Raw genomic sequence first — 17,702 nt, 5'->3', positions numbered from 1 at the left:
GTAGGCTGTGTCAGGGATGCACTGAACATACAGTCCCGAGGGCAGCCATCCCAGGCTCCTCGTTGAGGGTCCCAGGTGGGTAGAACCTGCTTGTCTCTCCCCATGGAGCTCACGGTCCAGCCCCTGGTGCCAGCTGTCCTCCCAGCACCTACCGCCGCCCTGCCATCTCCCACTACCTGTCCCCAGTCCTTCAAGTTACAGCCTCCTGTTCTAGTTACAACACACAGCTAGGAGAATTCAACAGTATGTGAATTCATATTTAAGTATTCATTATTTGAGTAAATATTTAAATATCCCTCACTCTCCTGGGGCAGGTACCGTAATTTAAAAGAGGAGCTTGCCAGGCCCAGACCCAGGCATCAGGAGCACATGCTGGGGAAGGGCAGGCTACTCTGGGCTCTGGTCCACCCATCACCAACCTCAGCTTGCTTTTTGTTTACTTTGCTTGTTTACTGCAGAGGTGAGGGGTTGGTATGAGGCGCCTGTGGCAGGGACGAGCCAGGCAGGCTCCCAGGACCCCTGGCACTGGAGTCTGGGGGCTTAAACTAAGTGCCACAGGACCTGGAGGGACACAGAACAGGATGTGTGCTACCCAGAGCAGAGGGCAAGAGCTGCAGGCAAAGGTGCACTGCCAGGTTCCAGGGGATAACATGGGCCTCTCCTGAGACAAACTCTCCCTCCCTGACCAAACCGGAGATAGGGTCCTGGAGCCTCAATCTTGGCCTTTGATGTCTGTCCTCGGAGGGCCCAGCCTTTAGCAAGGATTCTGCTAAGTTATCCCCCCTGCCTGCTCTCTGATCAAGTTCCTCAACTCCTCCTTGATGCCTAAGCCCTCTGCCTGTCCTCAGCAAGATCTTGTTGGGCCACTTTGGCAAGAATATCCCTTCCTTGATGTTCCTCTTAGTAACTTTTCATCCCCTGACACTGTCACTGCTCTTTGGCTGTATTTGCTGCATTAGGATTTGAGCTCAGCTCCTTCCCCTGCTGCAATAGTACCAAATAAAATCTGTCTCTACCACCTTTCACTGGTGTCCTGCTCTGTTTCTCCCCGACATTTGTCTGCTGGTTGTCTGGGAAATAACCCGACACGTCTGGGTTTACACTGACTAAGCTGGTACCTAGTTCAGTTTGATATAATAAGACACACAGAGGAATTTTATGTAGTTAGTGTTGCACTAACTGCATACTAACTAAAAGAAGCCAGAACATAACTGCCATCGTCATATTAATAGCAACAAAATCAGAAAGTTACAAAGGCCCAAATCCATTCTGCTAGGGTCAGCTGATTACACCACCTGAATCTCCCACAAATCCAACCCACCTCCTCCCACCATTTCTGAAACCATTTTGATGCTCTACCCCACTGCCTACTCCGACTGCTGCTGTGTACACAGCAGCCAGATCAATGTGTGAAAACAGAAGTCTGAGCAGTTGTCTCCCCGTCTCAAGACATACCCCCATCTGTGGCTGCAGAGAACAGCTGTGGCTGTGCCTCCTCTCACCCCTCCACTGCCCTCCAGAGCCCCGTCTCCATCCTGTCCTGGTCCGCAGTACCCTCTGCCACAAGGCCCGCCCCTGCCGTATCTCCATCCCAAATGCCCCCCTCCATTCACCTAGTTAGCTCCTACTTACCCTACTCGCCCGTCAAACCCTCAGACCTCCTCACCAGGTAAACAACCAATACAAATGGGCAGAGTGCCATCGTCCTGTCCTGGGCTCTTCCCTGTTGTGGGATCACTGGGCCCATCCCTGCTGTACCTACTGCACTTCCAGGAGGGCAGGGCTGGGTCTCTGGGCTCACACCAGCCCAGCAGCGCACTGCAGAACAGAAGTGCTCAATAAACACAGGCAGGCTGCACCCAGGTCCACTCCACACCAAGTATTCCTTCATTTTATACTTTTAACTTTTCATTATAGAAAATTCCAAAAAATACGAAAGTAGACAGAGTTTTATGATGAACCTCTGTGAAGACGTCACCAGCTTCAACTACTGTCAACTCACAGCCAATAAATACTGTTTCAACCACAGCCACACCATATCCCCCAATGGGATTTAGATTAAACTTTTAATGTTGAGATCATGGTACATTCACACGGAGATCCCCTATACTTTTTATTCAGTTTCCCTCGATGGTAATATCTTACTAAGCTATACCAGGATGGTGATGTTCATACAATCAAGATAGAGAACATTCCCATCCCAAAAGGACCCCTCCACTCCCCCTCCACCTTTACCCCCTTCCAAACTCCTAGGAAACACTAATATGTTCTCCATTTCTATAATTTTGCCATTTAAAGGATATTATGTAAGTGGAACCATACAGGATGTAAACTCTGGGGAATGGCTTTGCTCTGAAGATTCACCCAGGTGTGGCACCACTGCTGCATCAACATTCTGGTTCCTTTTCATTGCTGAGCTGTGTTCCATGGTGTGGATGGACTGCAGTCTATTTCTCCACCTGCTGAAGGACACCCAGGTTGTTTCCAGTTTGGGGCTATTTAAAATAACGCCGCTATAAACATTTCTGTTCAGGTTTTTGTGTGAGTGTAAGTCTATTTCTTTGGAACAAAAACCCAGGAGTGCAATTGCTGAGTCACATGGTGGTTGCATGTTTAGTTTCTTTAAGAAACTGCCAAACTCTTTCCCAGAGAGGCTGCACCATTGTCCGTTCCCACCAGCAGTAAATGAGAGTTCCAGTTTCTCCACATCCTCACCAGCATTTGGTGCTGTCACTATTTTTATTTTTAACCATTCTGACAAGTCTGTAGTGATGTCTCACTGTGGCTTTAATTTGCATTTCACTGAAGGCTAATGATGCTGAACATCTTGTCATGTGATTATTTGCCACCTGTACATCCTCTTTGGTGAAACGTCTCTTCGTATCTTTTACCCATTTTCTAATTGGATTGTTTGTTTCTTTACTGCTGAGTATTCACAGTGCAAATATTTACTCCCAGTCTGTAGTTTGTCTTTTTATCCTCTTAACATGTTCTTTCCATAGCAAAAATGTTCAGTTTTAATGAAGTCTAATTTATCAATTTTTCCTTTTATGGATCATGCTTTTGGTGCTAATCTAAGAGCCTTTGCCCAGCCTGGACCCCAGAGATTTTCTCCTATTTTCTTGGTAAAAGTTTTATAGTTTTCCATTTTTCCATTTAAGTTTTTGATCCATTATACATTAATTTTTGTATAAGATGTGAGAATTTGTTTAATCTTCTTTTTTCTTTTTTTTTTTTTTTTGCCTGTGGGTGCCCACTTGCTCCAGCATTATTTGTTGAAAAGGCTATCTTTCCTTTATTGACTTGTTTTGGCACCTTTTTCAAAAAAATCAATTGGGCATATTTGTATGAGTCTGTTTTGGGGTTTTCTATTGGTTTCTGTGTCTATCCCTCCACCAACACCACACAGTCTTAGTTACTGTAGCTACATAATAAATCTGGAAGTTAGGCAAATCCATTCTTCCCACTTTATTCTTTTTCAAAATTGTCTTAGCTACTCAAGTTCCTTTGCCTTTCCATATAAATTTTAGAATTATCTTGTCTATATCTACAAAAAAACCTTGTCAGGAATTTGATAGGAATTGTGTTAAAACTATGCATCAATCTGGGAATAAATGACATCTGTACCAGGTTGAGTTTTCCAACCCATGAACATGTCTCTCCATTTATTTAGATATTCTTTTATTTCTTTCATCAACACTGTGTAGTTTTCAGCGTATAAGTCTTGTATATGTTTTGTTAGTTTTATACTTTAGTATTTCACTTCTGATCTATTATAAATGACACTGTATTTTTATTTTTTATTAACTTTTTTTCTTTGATGTGGACTATTTTTAAAGTCTTTATTGATGCTTCTGTTTTTATGTTTTGGTTTTTTGGCCGCGAGGTATGTGGGATCTTAGCTCCCTGACCAAGGATCGAAACTGCACCCCCTGCATTGGGAGGCGAAGTCTTATAAACCACTGGACCACCAGGGAAGTCCCAACACCTGTATTTTAAATTCAGGTTTCTACATGTTTGTTGCTACCATATAGAAATATAATTGATTTTTGAGTGCTTATCTTAATAACCAACAACCTTGCTGAATTCACTTATTTGTTCCGGGAGGATTTTTAGTAGATTCCTTAGAATTTTCAACATGGACAATCATGACATCTGCCAAAAGGGACAGTTTTATTTCTTCCCTTCCAATCTGTTATCTTTTATTTCCTTCTCTTGCATGGTGCCCCTGTAGAACATCCACCATTATGTGGAGTAATAGTGGTGTTAGCTGTAGGGTTTTTGTAGATGCTCCATTCTATTTTGCTGGGGTTTTTAGTCATTAATGGGTGTGAATTTTGTCAAATTCTTCTTTGGCATCTATTGATATCATGTGATTTTTCTTCTTTACCCAGATAATACAGTGGATTGCACTGATGGATTTTCAAATATTGAATCAGTCGTGCATCCCTGGAATAAGTCCCACTTGGCCATGGTGTATACTTCTTTTCATATATTACTGAATTCTATTTGCTTCTATTTGGTTAAGCAGTTTTGTGTCTATGTTCATAAGGGATAATTAGTCTATAGTTATCTTTTTTGCTGTTTTTTGCTGTTGCCTTTGTCTGGTTTTGGTATCAGGGCAACATTACCTTCAAATAACGAACTGGAATGTGTTCCCTCCTCATCTGTTTTTTGAAAGGGATTATGTAGAATTCGTGTTAATTCTTCATTAAATATTTGGTAGAATTCCCCAGTGAAACCATCTGAGCCTGGAGGTTTCTTTTTGGGGAGTTTTAATAAATTACCAATTCAATTGCCTTAATACTTACAGGGTATTCAAATGGTCTGTTTCACATTGTTTACAATTTGTGCTTATCATTAAACACTACGTAAGCTGTTTGTAATATTCCCTTATTGTCCTTTTGGCTTATACAGGGTTTTCAGCAATAGCCCTATTTCATTCTGATATTAGCATATGTGTCTTCCCTCTCTTTTGTCAGTCTTTCTGGAGGTTTGTCAAATTCATTGATCTTTTCAAGGAATCAGCTCTTCGGTTTATTTTCTGTTTCCCTGTTTATAATTGCACTGCTTTCTGCTTCTTTTTTTTTTTTTTTTGTGTTACGCGGGCCTCTCACTGTTGTGGCCTCTCCCGTTGCGGAGCACAGGCTCCGGACGTGCAGGCTCAGCAGCCATGGCTCACAGGCCCAGCCTCTCCACGGCGTGTGGGATCTTCCCGAACCGGGGCACGAACCCGCGTCCCCTGCATCGGCAGGTGGACTCTCAACCACTGCGCCACCAGGGAAGCCCCTGCTTATATTTTTAGAAGAGGGGTGAATGTAGTCCCTAAGTGTGAGCCACCACCATCGCTGTGTCTCAGGGTCAGCCACCACCCACCCTTCGACTGTGCACAGCACATGGGGCCCCCAGCCAGTGCTGTGTGTGTGTCTCTGAGCCCTTCCTGGGCTAACGTCCTCAGGGACTGCCGAAATGAAAACACGGAAGACGCGGAAGGTGTTCTTAAGATTAAACGGCTCCAATTTCACGTTTGCGTTTTGTATTTGAAATCAAAGCCCTACTTCATCCAAGCGGACATCTGCACACCAAAGTTCCTTAGACACACTGGCCGCACAGAAGCCTAATCCACACTGGATGTGCAGGGCCGCACGGTCACACACGGACATGTTGGCCCATGCAGCCCACGTCTGTCCCAGGGCCTGATGCTCCAGGCCGGGACGGTCGCCCCACGTCGCACACAGGGCACGCCGAGCTCGTTCAGCCCCCAGGCCCTTCTCAAGTTCAGGAAGGGCTTGTGACACTCCACACAATGGCCCTAGCGGCCCACGTTCGGAGCTGTTAGTGAGTCTGAAGGTTTTCTCTGGTACTTTCTTTCCTTAAGCTTATCATCCACCCTCTACTGCTGTCACCAGCATGTTTCCAGTGAACCTGGTCTTGGAGTGGTGGGATCTGACGGAATTCCGTGTCAGAGGGCTGGGCTCTAGCCAGAATCCACTAAATACGTTCAAATTAGCCATTAATCGTGGTCGACTCAGGGAGGAGAGGGCTGTGTGGAAATGGAGGCTTGTCCCTCTGCTTCTGTCTAGATTATTAAAACATATTAGAACAGACACACGGCTTCACGGGTGTGAGTCCGTGCACCACACACACAGAAACACATCTCATGCTGTGCTCCTACATGTACAAACAAACGCACCAACACAGCGCACGTTTCTTCTTGCCCTTCATTTCAGTTACACCTGCTAAGAAAGACCTGTAGTTTAATTCTATGCTAAAAGCAAGCATCTTTTGGAAGAAAAATGGCCCTTCTCTTAAATGACACATGGATCTCGTTTTCTCTGGAAAAAGAAGGAAAATGGAGCTAGCTGTCATCACTACAACCTCCCCTGCGTAAGAGGTGGGATTTAAACACAATGTCTGCTTCCCCCTCCCCCCAAAAGTGCATCTAATGAGCAGAAGTGGTAACCCTCACTCAGCTTCCCCAGGGCAGAAAAGCAGCCGCATAAGGAATCCACAATTAAAGAGAAGAGCGATTTTAAAGTGTAAGTTCAGCTTGAGCTACATTCCCTCCCCACCTGCCCGGGCCCAGGCCCGTCCTGGACTCTCAAGGCAGGTGGGGAATGTCCATACCAGGAAGGGGTGCTGAGGAACCCACCACCGCTGCGTTAACTCCCTCCCCGGGGCCGGTGCACAGACAAATTCGACCCCGCAAGTATGGCACGTGCCCAGGGAGGAAGCAGACCCGTCCAGAAGCGGCCACTCGCTGGGGAGATCCAGGATGGCGGCCGAGAACGTAAGGGGCCAGGACAGGTCTGTGTGAGCGGGCAGCGGGCGAGGGCAGCCGTGCCACTCAGAGCGGGGAGCTCACTGCTCTCTGTGGCCCCCACTTCCTCTGAAAAGCGGGGGTCGGGTGTTCCAGTTTCTTCTTTCAACTCCAAGTAATGCCACAAGGAGTTGAAGAGCACCGATGTTCGGCTGCCGAGAGCACCATGACCCGCCGCATCAACGCTTGAAAGCGCTCAGTGAGCAGAAGAAAATAGCAGCACACCTGCAGGACGCCAGGCAGAGATTCAACACCATTGCTAACCCCAAGCGGGCTGCACAGCAGTGTCCCTGCATCTTCCCCAGCCACAGCCACATTTCTGAGATGTGACACACGTGGAAATATTTCTGCATGAGAGGACATCCAGAGCAGAGGAAAGGAGGTGGGTTTCTTACCAGGAGCTCCTTTGTACAGACCGCTGGGGCTGCCCAACTGCGGCCCGGATGGGCTGAACGGAGGATAACGTGGGCTTCTTGTCACTGGAAAGAGAAAGCAGAGTGACGAGCTGTTCCCCTCTGCTCCCTCAAGGGGTGGGATTGCACACTACGAGCTCTGCTTCTTTCTTACCATATGGCGTTTCTGGAGACGCAGGAAATGCTGGTGTGGGAGAGATGGACTCACTGCCACTGCTGGTTGGAGAGAAGATCCTGCCGTCGATCACACCCAGGTCTGGGGGATACGTGGTGATCACCGCCTGAAATCGGCAGGGGAGGTTGGTTAGGTGAAGGCCACTTCCAGACAGCTGGGGGCCCCTGGCACCCACTGAGCCAACCCTCGTCTGAGACTGGAGACAGGAGGCAGCCATGGAAAACTGGAAGAAGCTTCAATAACAGTCAAGGTAGAGGGAAGTGTCTTGTGGTCAACATTACACAGCTCATAAGTGGAGTTAGCAGAGAGTCTGTGCAGCAGAGGGAAAGCGAGCGTTAAGTGAAAAAAGCAGGGTAAAAGAATCGTCACCTGCAGTGTGTGCACAGATACGTAAAATACCCAATGAATTAAAAATGCAGGCACAGAAAAGAGGCTGCCAGGACATAGCCCAGATATTAACACTGGTTCTGTGTGTGTGTGTGTTAACACTTCTGGTGACTTTCTTTTCTCGTCTATTCTGGGTTCCAACTTTTCCACCTTGAGAGTCGATGACACCCTAATTTCAAAGGGTTCATCGTTTGGGGGTTTGCCAACCTGTCTTACTTCAATTCTGAATAAAAGCCTTAAGTACACCTCCCCAAAGATGCTCTGTAGATCTCCCCATGGAGCACACATCCACGCTGACCTGCTTTCCTCCTCCCTCCCGGGGACGCCGGGAGGCCTTGGGCTGGGGACTTGGGGTACTTTGCGATGGCTTCTGTTTGCCCTTTGCTGCTGCCGTCCACCCATGGAGCTCTGAGACCTCTACCCTCATGACCCACCTGCATGCTGGGCCCCTCATCCCCATTCTACAGATCAGAACACAGAGGCTCAGATGACCGCAGTGAGTGAGGTGCACGCCCGCACGGCTCTCTCGGGAGAGCGGGGATCCCACCCAGGATCCCGGCTGATGCACAGCTCGGCTCTCCCCAACACCACCTGCCTTCAGGGAGGAACTTCGTATGTGAGATGGGGGCGAAGGCGGGTGGGGAACTGAACGGGCGATTTGGGACGGGGCTCAGGCCAGGCTCTGGGTGGCGGTGTGTATACCTCTTTGGCGTTGTCTGAAGAGAGAAAAGGCGCCAGGCTTGGGGCCTGTTCCGCACTGTTAGTCTTTCCCCAGCCGCATGTGGAGAAGGCTGGCTGCTCCCCAGCATTGCTGTCATACTGCTCGAGGCTCAGCTTCCGGAATCTTCCCACCAGCGGCTCGTCACCTGTTAGGAGAGAGACACGTGGGCCACAGGCGCTTTCAATCACAGAGGAGAGCACTGACCCTCAGTTAAAACTGACTTTAAAACTTCTCAGAGGCATTCTTTATTTTATTTTTTTCCAGTTCCAGAACACTTTCATCACCCAAGATGAAACCCCATCCATACCCATTATGGGGAGCGTTCACTCCCCATTCCCGACCCCCAGCTCCTGGCAACCACTAATTTATTTTCCGTCTCTATGGATTTGCCTATTCTGGACACTTCATGTACACGGAATCACACACTCCACGTCCTTTGCTGTCTGACGTTTCACCCAGCGTGACCCTCTCGAGGCTCATCCTGTTACTGTGTGAACTGGCCGTTGTCCATGTTCCTGGCTGTTTCTCCCAGCGTCAGCTCCACCAGGGGCTCGGTGGTGCCTGGCCGGTTCCCCAGGGCCTAGAACAGGGCCCGGCACACAGGAGGTGCTCAGGAAGCATAATGGACAGAGAAAGGCTGGGACCCAGGATCGAGGCTTCTTTCCCCTGGCTGAGCGAGCAAGACAGATTCTTGGTGGTGGTCAAGCTTCAAAGAACCCAGGGTGGGCCCCCTGATGGCCACAGGCCCTGGGAATTAGTCTGAGACCTCTGCCCGCATAATCCGTCTTCCCCTTCTCAGGGCGTCTGCGGTCAACTTTGGGGTCAGAGTGCCTGCACCTTGCCTTATGGCCACCAAGGAGGTAACAACCACTCAAACCAGAGACACAGAAATCTTTCCTTGAGTCACAAACATAAATACATATCCATTTGCCTACACAAACGGTCACCTTCTTGATATGTTGTCCTGCATCTTTAAAAAAAATTGTATCCGTTCTTTGTGACCTCTATGAATCACCTATTTCTTTGTTTACGCTCAATCCCAGTATACAGGTATAGTGATATCAGAATTGTTAGCCTGTACACTTTTTATTTCAAAGTGTCAGAGATACTTTGTATTTCATAGCTGGTCCACACTGGTTGCTCAGGGGAGCCACGGGGGCTGCTGCACGTGGACGTGCAACCGAGGGGCATCCTCAGACTCACGGGGCAGGGAGGAACCAGCCCCGGCGAGCCGGCCTACTCCCTCCGGAACCGGCTTCTGGGCAGGACCAGGCACTAGGACGGCACCCATGGCTCTGGGATACGACCAGGCTGGGTGTGACCTACAGCATGACAGAGCTGTGTGCGAGCCCTGTCTGCCCGCCCCCCGTCAGGGCCAGAGTGGCCCGAAGGCCACACCACCTGCAGAGCTTCAGGGCTGAGTGAGGACCCTGCACGTGACAGCTTGACTCTTAACAGCGAGGAATCCTGGGGGGGAAAAGAAGCTTAATTCAAGCACCACCAGTCAGCATTCACTGTCCCACTGTCCAGTGCAAGAAATGTCACAGGTCCTCAGCCCTGCTCCAACCAACTAAGACTCACTTTATGGGGGATGGGGGAGGGGTCGGGGGCTGCAATCGATCTGTGGACTCTCACGACTGGTGGTTTGGGAAACCTGCTGCAGGCTGTTAGAATGGCAATGTTTCTATCGATGATATCCTCTGAAAATTCAGACGTGTTGAGGGTTTCCCCTACAGTTCAGATTTAAGCTATGTAATCCCTACAACTGTGACAGGTCACGATGACACTGCATTTAAAGGTGGGGTTCAAATTACCAATGCCTCATCTGGAGAGACTCTGCCCGCAGCTGTGAACACGCTGTCACGTGAGCACCCCGGCAAGCATCGTGCCCCTCCCTCAGCGAGGCCTTTCAGAAGCTGCGTGGAATTCAAAGGCTGCCGCGTGAAGGGAGCTCCGTCCACAGAGGGAGAACACTCAACAGCTGTGTCCAGTGAGGAGAGGAGTGCGACTCCTTCGAGGGCGCCCCCCCCAAACCCTCCAGCTTCCCGAGGGTCCCTTCCTCAGACAGAGGCCAGCCGGGCACAGCCCTCCGTGTCACACGGGAGGACATCTGCTGGGTGCCATTCAGCTGGTGACCCAGCGGGCGAGATCTAAACCCGGTCTCCGAGTGGCCGGCCCCTCCCAGAAGAATCCTTCCACCCCTCCTGACATCCTTCCTCCGTTTCCAACAGCTGCCCACTAAGACCCGGCCTGGAGGGGCGAGGGGAGAGGGCATTAGGATTCGGGATTTGGAGGCTCGTGTCCACCCTCACCAGCTGCAGGATCAGCCGCAGGGCATCCTCCAGCCCCCGTTTCATTATGTGAAAAACGAGCACAATGCTCACCCCCTTTTCTCCCCTGCAGAGAAAAACTGGGGTGAGGATGAAATAAAATGCGTTTAACACATGCACACTGACACAGCGCCACCGCCGTCCTGCGGTCCTCTTCCAGGTCCCTCCTCAGGTTCCCGCCCTCCACGAGACCGGCACTGCAGGACTGGCCCCTGACGGCCACAGACCTGCCCCTGGATGGGCATCTGGAGCCACCGAGGGAGCAGGCGCCGGGAGACGTGAGGCCGCAGGGAGAGGCTGGCCCCCCGGAGGATCGGGGCCCAGGCACGGGCTCACGTGCTGTCACCGGGGCAACAAAGGTGCAGAGTGGGGACAGAAGGGGCCCGTGCGAGCCTGGCTGCCCTGAGAGGCGGAGCGCCAATGCCCTCCTCCAAGGCTGCAGGGGTTACACGGAGCACGGAGCACCTCATCCAAAGAAACACCTCCACCCAAATCGCGCACTGGCACCGGCACCCCATCACAGCCAAGAGATCCAGAGCCCGCGCTGCTCCAAAGCCTTCCGGACAAGGGATCTGGGGACGGGAAGACAGCTGCTGTTCAACACGCAGGATAATAAATGGTGTTCTGTGGAAACAACACACTGCCATCACTCCAACACGCTGTGTGGCATGAAGCCCCAGGAAGGTGCAGAGAATGTGGGCATGCTCCCCGACCTCAATGCCCCGTGACCTCAGCCCTGACCTTTGAACCAGAGGGTTCCAGGAACTGAGGCCCCATTCCGTGTACGGCCCTGCGTATAAAAACCAGCCAGCACAGCCTCGAGGATGTACTGCAAAGGCCCGGCTATAAAAACATGTCCAGGTGGCACCAGGGCCCAAGAGGGAATATGTGGAAGTGAGGAGGGAGTCCCAGAGAAGGAAGCTTAGATTTGTTTTTTTAACTGAACGGTAGTTTACAATGTTTATGTTAATTAGACTTTTAAAACCTCTCCTCAGGTTTCCTGTAACAGTCCAGTTTCTGAGTAGCCGGGGAACTCGGTCTGTCATTTCAGCTGATTCGGAGCCACATGTGGCCTCCGTCCTGGGCTTCCTCCAGTTGAGGCCCTGAGACAGCATCCGTGAGTGGCCCCAGAAATGTCCCTATGGAACACAGGGGTTTGCAACCATTTCTTGATGTTCTCTCTCTCAGGCACAAATGAAGATAACAAATAGACTTTCCTTCACTTCAAAATCTCTCCTGGGGCTTTCCTGGTGGCGCAGTGGTTGAGAGTCCGCCTGCCGATGCAGGGGACACGGGTTCGTGCCCAGGTCCGGGAAGATCCCACGTGCCGCAGAGCGGCTGGGTCCGTGAGCTGTGGCCGCTGAGCCTGCGCGTCCGGAGCCTGTTGCTCCGCAACGGGAGAGGCCACAACAGTGAGAGGCCCGCGTACCGCAAAAAAAAAAAAAAAAAAGTGGTTGAGCAGTTAGGGCTTTCATTCTTCAATAATCATGAATCAACACTTCACCGCTCCCCGGCCTGCAAGAGTGTGGTCACAGGCGGCCACCGAGGTTCTATGCCAGGACCAACGTTGAGAGCAGCGGTCGGGGCATGTACACAAGCTCCACAGGGGACCCCGTTTCCAGGCTGTGACCTGCACAGAGCATCGCTCTCCCCGCAGAGTGTGTCTTCCCTTCCCAAAGAGGCAAAGATACAGGTACCACGGTCATCAGAGACCAGGCCCCCGCAGGCGACAGATCCTGCCCTCCTATCAGACTGCGGTGTAGACAGGAGGGTCCCCAGCACCACCACGACCCCAGGGTGATGCTCCTGGAGAAACAAGGAGGGGTGCACGACGCAGCCGCGGTGCCTGGATATGCCCGCATGTGCCCACCTCTGCCCGGGAGGAAAGCGGGAAGCAGAGCCCGGCCGCCTCACAACAGCCAGGCAATGTGCTGCGTCGTTTCTGCCGATGAGGAAAATGGGGTCTCGAGTTGAGACCTGCCCTATCCCACCCAGCAAACTACAGACAGGGGTTTGGTGCCCCGCGGAGCCGACCAAAAACCCCCCACTGCACACTCCACTCCCCCAGGGCGGCTTGTCCTGGCCCACCAGTGCCAAGCGAGGGGCGGGTCAGCCAGGAGGTGCCACTGTCCCCTCCCACTTCAAAAGGCCTGCTCAGTGCGGACGGTGGCCCACGGGCCTGGGAGGCGCGGCCCACCCACACAGACAAGTGGTGCTGTCGGCACCTCAGTGATTGATAATGGCTAACGCGGATGATGGAAGGGACACCGGCTGAGATCGGGGACCCTTCCTTCTGCCCATGTGCCAAGGGGCAGTTGATGCCCGCTTTGCTTCTCAAATCCTTTTTCCCCTCAGGTGAATTTCAGATTAACAATGGCTTCTTCCTTACAATCTCTGGAAAGGCCCCCTTTGGCATTTGAGTAAAAACACTGGCTGGGGGTGTAGTTCCTAGAGCAGGTGAGCGCAGAGCAGCCTGGACCTAAAGGTAGGAGGAGGCGGGTTTTAGAGGCCTTCCTGTCTGAGAATTGTTGGTCTGACGGTGGAAGTGGGGCTGGGCAAAGGGCATGTGACCCCAGGCCCACCCGCTGGCAGACGCCGGCTCCCCGGCCCGCTCGGGCAGGCCGCCTCTGGCCAAGCGCGGAGCAGGTCTGCCTCTGTGCCCACTGGACGGTCCGACAGGCATCTCGGGGATGAAATGAGGACTGGTCCAGGCTCAGTGAGATAATGCAGCAAGAGCCAGTGCAGGATACAAGCCCACAGCAAGAACCAAATGTGAGAACTGCAGCCACCAAACACGCCAGAGGAAGATTCATGCAGTCACTGAAAATCCTGTTTGATGGAATGTGAAGGGAGAAAACATGCTAAAACATTACGTGAAAACAGCAGCGTGGAAAAGTGAGCATGTGGCCTTATATCTACGAATTCATTTTGATTTTTAAAAATAAGAAAATGTACCAGAATGTTCACAAGAGGCTGTCTCTGGGTCATGGAATTCTAGGCACTGTGAATAGCTTTCTTATTAAATATCTATTAGGTTGGCCAAAAAGTTTGTTTGGGTTCTTCCATAAGATATTACGGGAAACCGGAACGAACTTTTTGGCCAGCCCAATATATCTTCTGAAGTTTTCACCAATAATAGGTCTTACTTTTAAAATCAGGAAAACAAGATCCAGAACATCTTTAAGAAGAATGTTTTCTTTACATTTCGTAGAACTCTGAGTTGACCTCACAGACGTTCCCAAGTCCTGCTCTACTAGTTTTAACTCTAGCAGAACTCTGCACTAGCACAGGTACACCTCATTTTACTGCACTTCGCAGATACTGTTTTTGACAAATTGAAGGGTTGTGTCAATCCTGCATCAAGCATGTCTATCGGCACCATTTTTCCACGGCATTTGTTCACTTCCTGTCTCTCTGTCACATTTTGGTAATTCTCACAATACTTGAAACTTTTTCATTATTATTATATTTGCTATGGTAATTTGTAATCAGTGGCCTATGATGTGACTACTGTAATTACTTTTTTGTTTTGTATTTTGAAATTTAGGTATGTATACTTTTTTTTTTAGACATAATGCTATTGTACACTTAATACACTACAGTATAGTGTAAACTAACTTTTATACGCACTGTGAAACCAGAAAAATCTGTCTGAGTCACTTTATTGAGGCGATACTTGCTTTGTGACGATGGTCTGGAGCCCAACCTGCAATATGCCTGAGGTCTGTGCCCGTATTTAGTCTCTATGTGAAGATCCACAAACACAAACGTGTTTGGTGTTTGATTAACCTATCATTCTGACAAGTCTGCCGTGAGTGATGGCTGGATCTTCTCATCAGATACAGAGACAATCCTATGGGAGGTGGCTTTCTGCACCAGTAAGCTCAGAGGAGCTGTACAAGTTACCTTAATTTAAAGAGAGAATGACTAGGGTGTCCGCGAGGTTGGGACGTGAGCACCGCTGGGCGGGGGCCCCCACCCCTCGGGTCATCCAACAATGGCCGGATGCAGGCTGCCCACCCTCCCAAGGGAGGGCCTTGATTCCATTTCGCTTGACGAGTTGAACTGTATTCAAGAATCCACTCCATAAATCCGGCCATGACCATATTTCTCCTTCTCAGTAGAGAAATCAGATCCAAGAAAAGTGGAAGCAGAAGACTGAATGAAAGCAGGACAGGGTCGCTGCACTAAAGCCCTGTGCCTGTGCCGGCTGGGACCCTGCAGGTGGCTCGGCAAACTGCCCCCTCCCACGGGCCTTCCTCAGGCAAAGGGCAGCTGGAGCCGGTGCCCCTGCCCCTGCCCTGCTCGGCCCAGGTGCGGCCACTAGAAAACGCCCCCAGGACACCACCGCCCTCCAAGTCACAGAAGCGGTAGGGTTCAGTGCAGAAACCACGGCAACCTAGGACCACAGAGTTACCAACAATCTCCAGTGACCCACACGTCCCCGCACGAGCCCCGCTCACATTCTCGGCCGCGGTCTCCATGGAGGGTCGGTGTAGGAGCAGCTCTTCCTGTACAGAATGCTGCTTGCCAGTCTCGGGCTCGAGGTCTGCTTTTTTCCGCCAACACGTGGCATTGTGACGTGGTCTGTAATGGCCACACAACCAGACACGGCCCACTCCTGGCCAGTCCCTATGCTGGTCTTCAGACCCCTCTCCTTTCCTCCTGTCACCGGACACGATGCACTCCAGACCTCGGCACCCACCTACCCAGGCTGGAAATGGAGGCAGGTGTCCCCAGGTGTTCCCCTCACTGCCACTCTCAAAGACCTGAGAATCTCAGCATTTTAACAATTCACTTTACTCACAGGTGGAGCTGGGGTCAAGGACACGTGCTGGGCCTGAGGGCATCCGGCTTTTCCAAGCACTGCCTCAGCCCAAGCCAGGCTTGCGGGGTGGGGCTGAGCTTCCCTGTGGGACGTAGGAGCTCACTGAGCCTGAGAGACAAGCAAGGCTTGGTTATTTGGTCATTCAGGCCACTCGTAGGGATGGAGCCCTGCTGAGATCGGGGTCGGGTACTGCAACCTTACATAGGCCACCACAAGAAAGTGGCATGGGGTCAGTGCGGGAAAGTTCGGGGGTGCTGAGGACAGAGCAGGAGAGCCAGTCCTCATACAGGGGCACCCGGATGCCCCCACTGAGCCCTGGAGACGTGGGGTTTTCAGGCCAAGACTGCGGGGTGCCCGTCAAGCACTTAGCACCTAGCACTGAATTCAGCCTAATTAGGGAGGTGGGTGGCATTGTGTTAGCCATTTTACCCCCGATCCAACAGAGGTGCAAGGGGTGACTTTCTCAGACGACTAGAAAACTGTAAAAATACTAGAAAACTGGATTTACAAAGCCAGGAGCCCCTTGGCTACTCTGCACCGAAATACAGTGAACTCCCAATTATGCAACAGAGTGTAGACACACGGTCACAGGTAACTCAGAGCACACCTGTATTTTCCTTGCACTGTGCTAGGGCAGATTCAGATTTATCCGGGCGACTATCTGATCCTACTTAAAGAGGTACTTGAGAAGCAGCAAGGTGGGGTCATAGCACCCACTCTGCCTGCCCAAATAAAGCTTGCACCTGTGGCAGGGCCAGCACAGAGAGTCACTGCCCAGACCTCTGGCACAGGACACCCGCCTGTCCTTGAGGCTCTACAGCAGGGGCGAGTTCTCCTGCCTCATCAAACAGTGGGTCAGCCTCCAGGTGATTGGGACACAGGCCCAAGATGAAACACAAATGTGAAACAGTGATTCTCAAACGTGGCCGCACATCAGAATCACACTAAAAATGCTGACTCTCGGGCCTCACCCCTTACCTGTGAAGTCACAACCCGCGGGAGTGAGGCCCAGGTGTCAGCATTTTTTTAAACTCCCACGTTTCCAATATACAGACAAGCTCGAGAACCAGGGCTGGTCTCAACCTTGGATTCACACTGGAGTTACACAAGTGGGGAGCATTTAGAAGAATTCTGACCCCCGAGCCATGACCCAGGCCAATTCAACCAGGCCTTTCGGAGGCGGAAACTGCGTGGACACTCTCAGCACCTGCGTTTTGTCAAGTTCCCGGGTGAGTGCACTGTGCAGCCAGGTGGCAAACGCCTGCTCTGACAAGTAGGTGGAAACTCATGAGCTCCTAGAACATGACCTTCATCTTCTATCTGGGCCACTGCAAGGTGAAGCACCCTTAAGCTTTTTATTTATCTTTCTATGATCATATAAGAATGAAGCCTGCATCATCAAGGCTTGCACGGATGGGTTCTGGGAACTCCCTCGAATTCCTAGGAGCAAAAACAATCACCAAGGATTTGTTTGGATTACTTGGCTCCAGAGTTAGTTTGAGGCCTCCTGACTTCAGCTCGTTCAAATAAACATGTACATCCTCTAGAGAGAGTGGAAAAGGGAAAACGACAACAAAAAGCCCAAACACTCTTCCCAGCTTAAATGTTCCCAGGATGACTTAAGGAGATTTTCCTCCCTTAAGCTGAAATAGGGATTGATTCACAGGCAGGGTATATTCTTGAAGAGCCGGGTGACATCTGTTGGAAATCCCTAGTCAGAGTGCAGAATGATGTTGAAGACCTCGGCAGGAGCAGTCGTTCCCTCTGGGGTGCCCTCTCTGACCCGACCGACCCCAGAGCCTTAGGAAAGCGTACAGGAACGAGAGCGGGCTCCAGCAAAAGCACATCAAGAGGCCGAGTAAAAAAGCCTACCTTTTGGGTTCCCTGGTGGCGCAGTGGTTGAGAGTCCGCCTGCCGATGCAGGTTCATGCCCCGGTCCGGGAGGATCCCACATGCCGCGGAGCGGCTGGGCCCGTGAGCCATGGCCGCTGAGCCTGCGCGTCCGGAGCCTGTGCTCCGCAACGGGAG

At 51.0% G+C, this 17,702-nt stretch overlaps 1 protein-coding gene across 1 annotated transcript in view; it reads right to left on the bottom strand.

Annotated features, from left to right (window-relative positions):
- Positions 1 to 17,702, bottom strand: part of TNS3 (tensin 3) — a 187,763-nt gene that overhangs the window by 46,236 nt on the left and 123,825 nt on the right. The window contains exons 18-20 of the mRNA XM_007463691.1: positions 8,498 to 8,653; positions 7,388 to 7,514; positions 7,216 to 7,299 (exon numbers count right to left, since the gene is read on the bottom strand). Of these exons, the coding sequence (XP_007463753.1) occupies positions 7,216 to 7,299; positions 7,388 to 7,514; positions 8,498 to 8,653 (367 nt within the window). The remainder of the gene's footprint in view (positions 1 to 7,215; positions 7,300 to 7,387; positions 7,515 to 8,497; positions 8,654 to 17,702) is intronic.

This window comes from Lipotes vexillifer, unplaced genomic scaffold (genome assembly GCF_000442215.2).
Source record: "Lipotes vexillifer unplaced genomic scaffold, Lipotes_vexillifer_v1.1 scaffold759, whole genome shotgun sequence".
NCBI classification, from domain to species: domain Eukaryota; kingdom Metazoa; phylum Chordata; class Mammalia; order Artiodactyla; family Lipotidae; genus Lipotes; species Lipotes vexillifer.
This window is presented reverse-complemented; position numbering and strand designations above follow the sequence as displayed.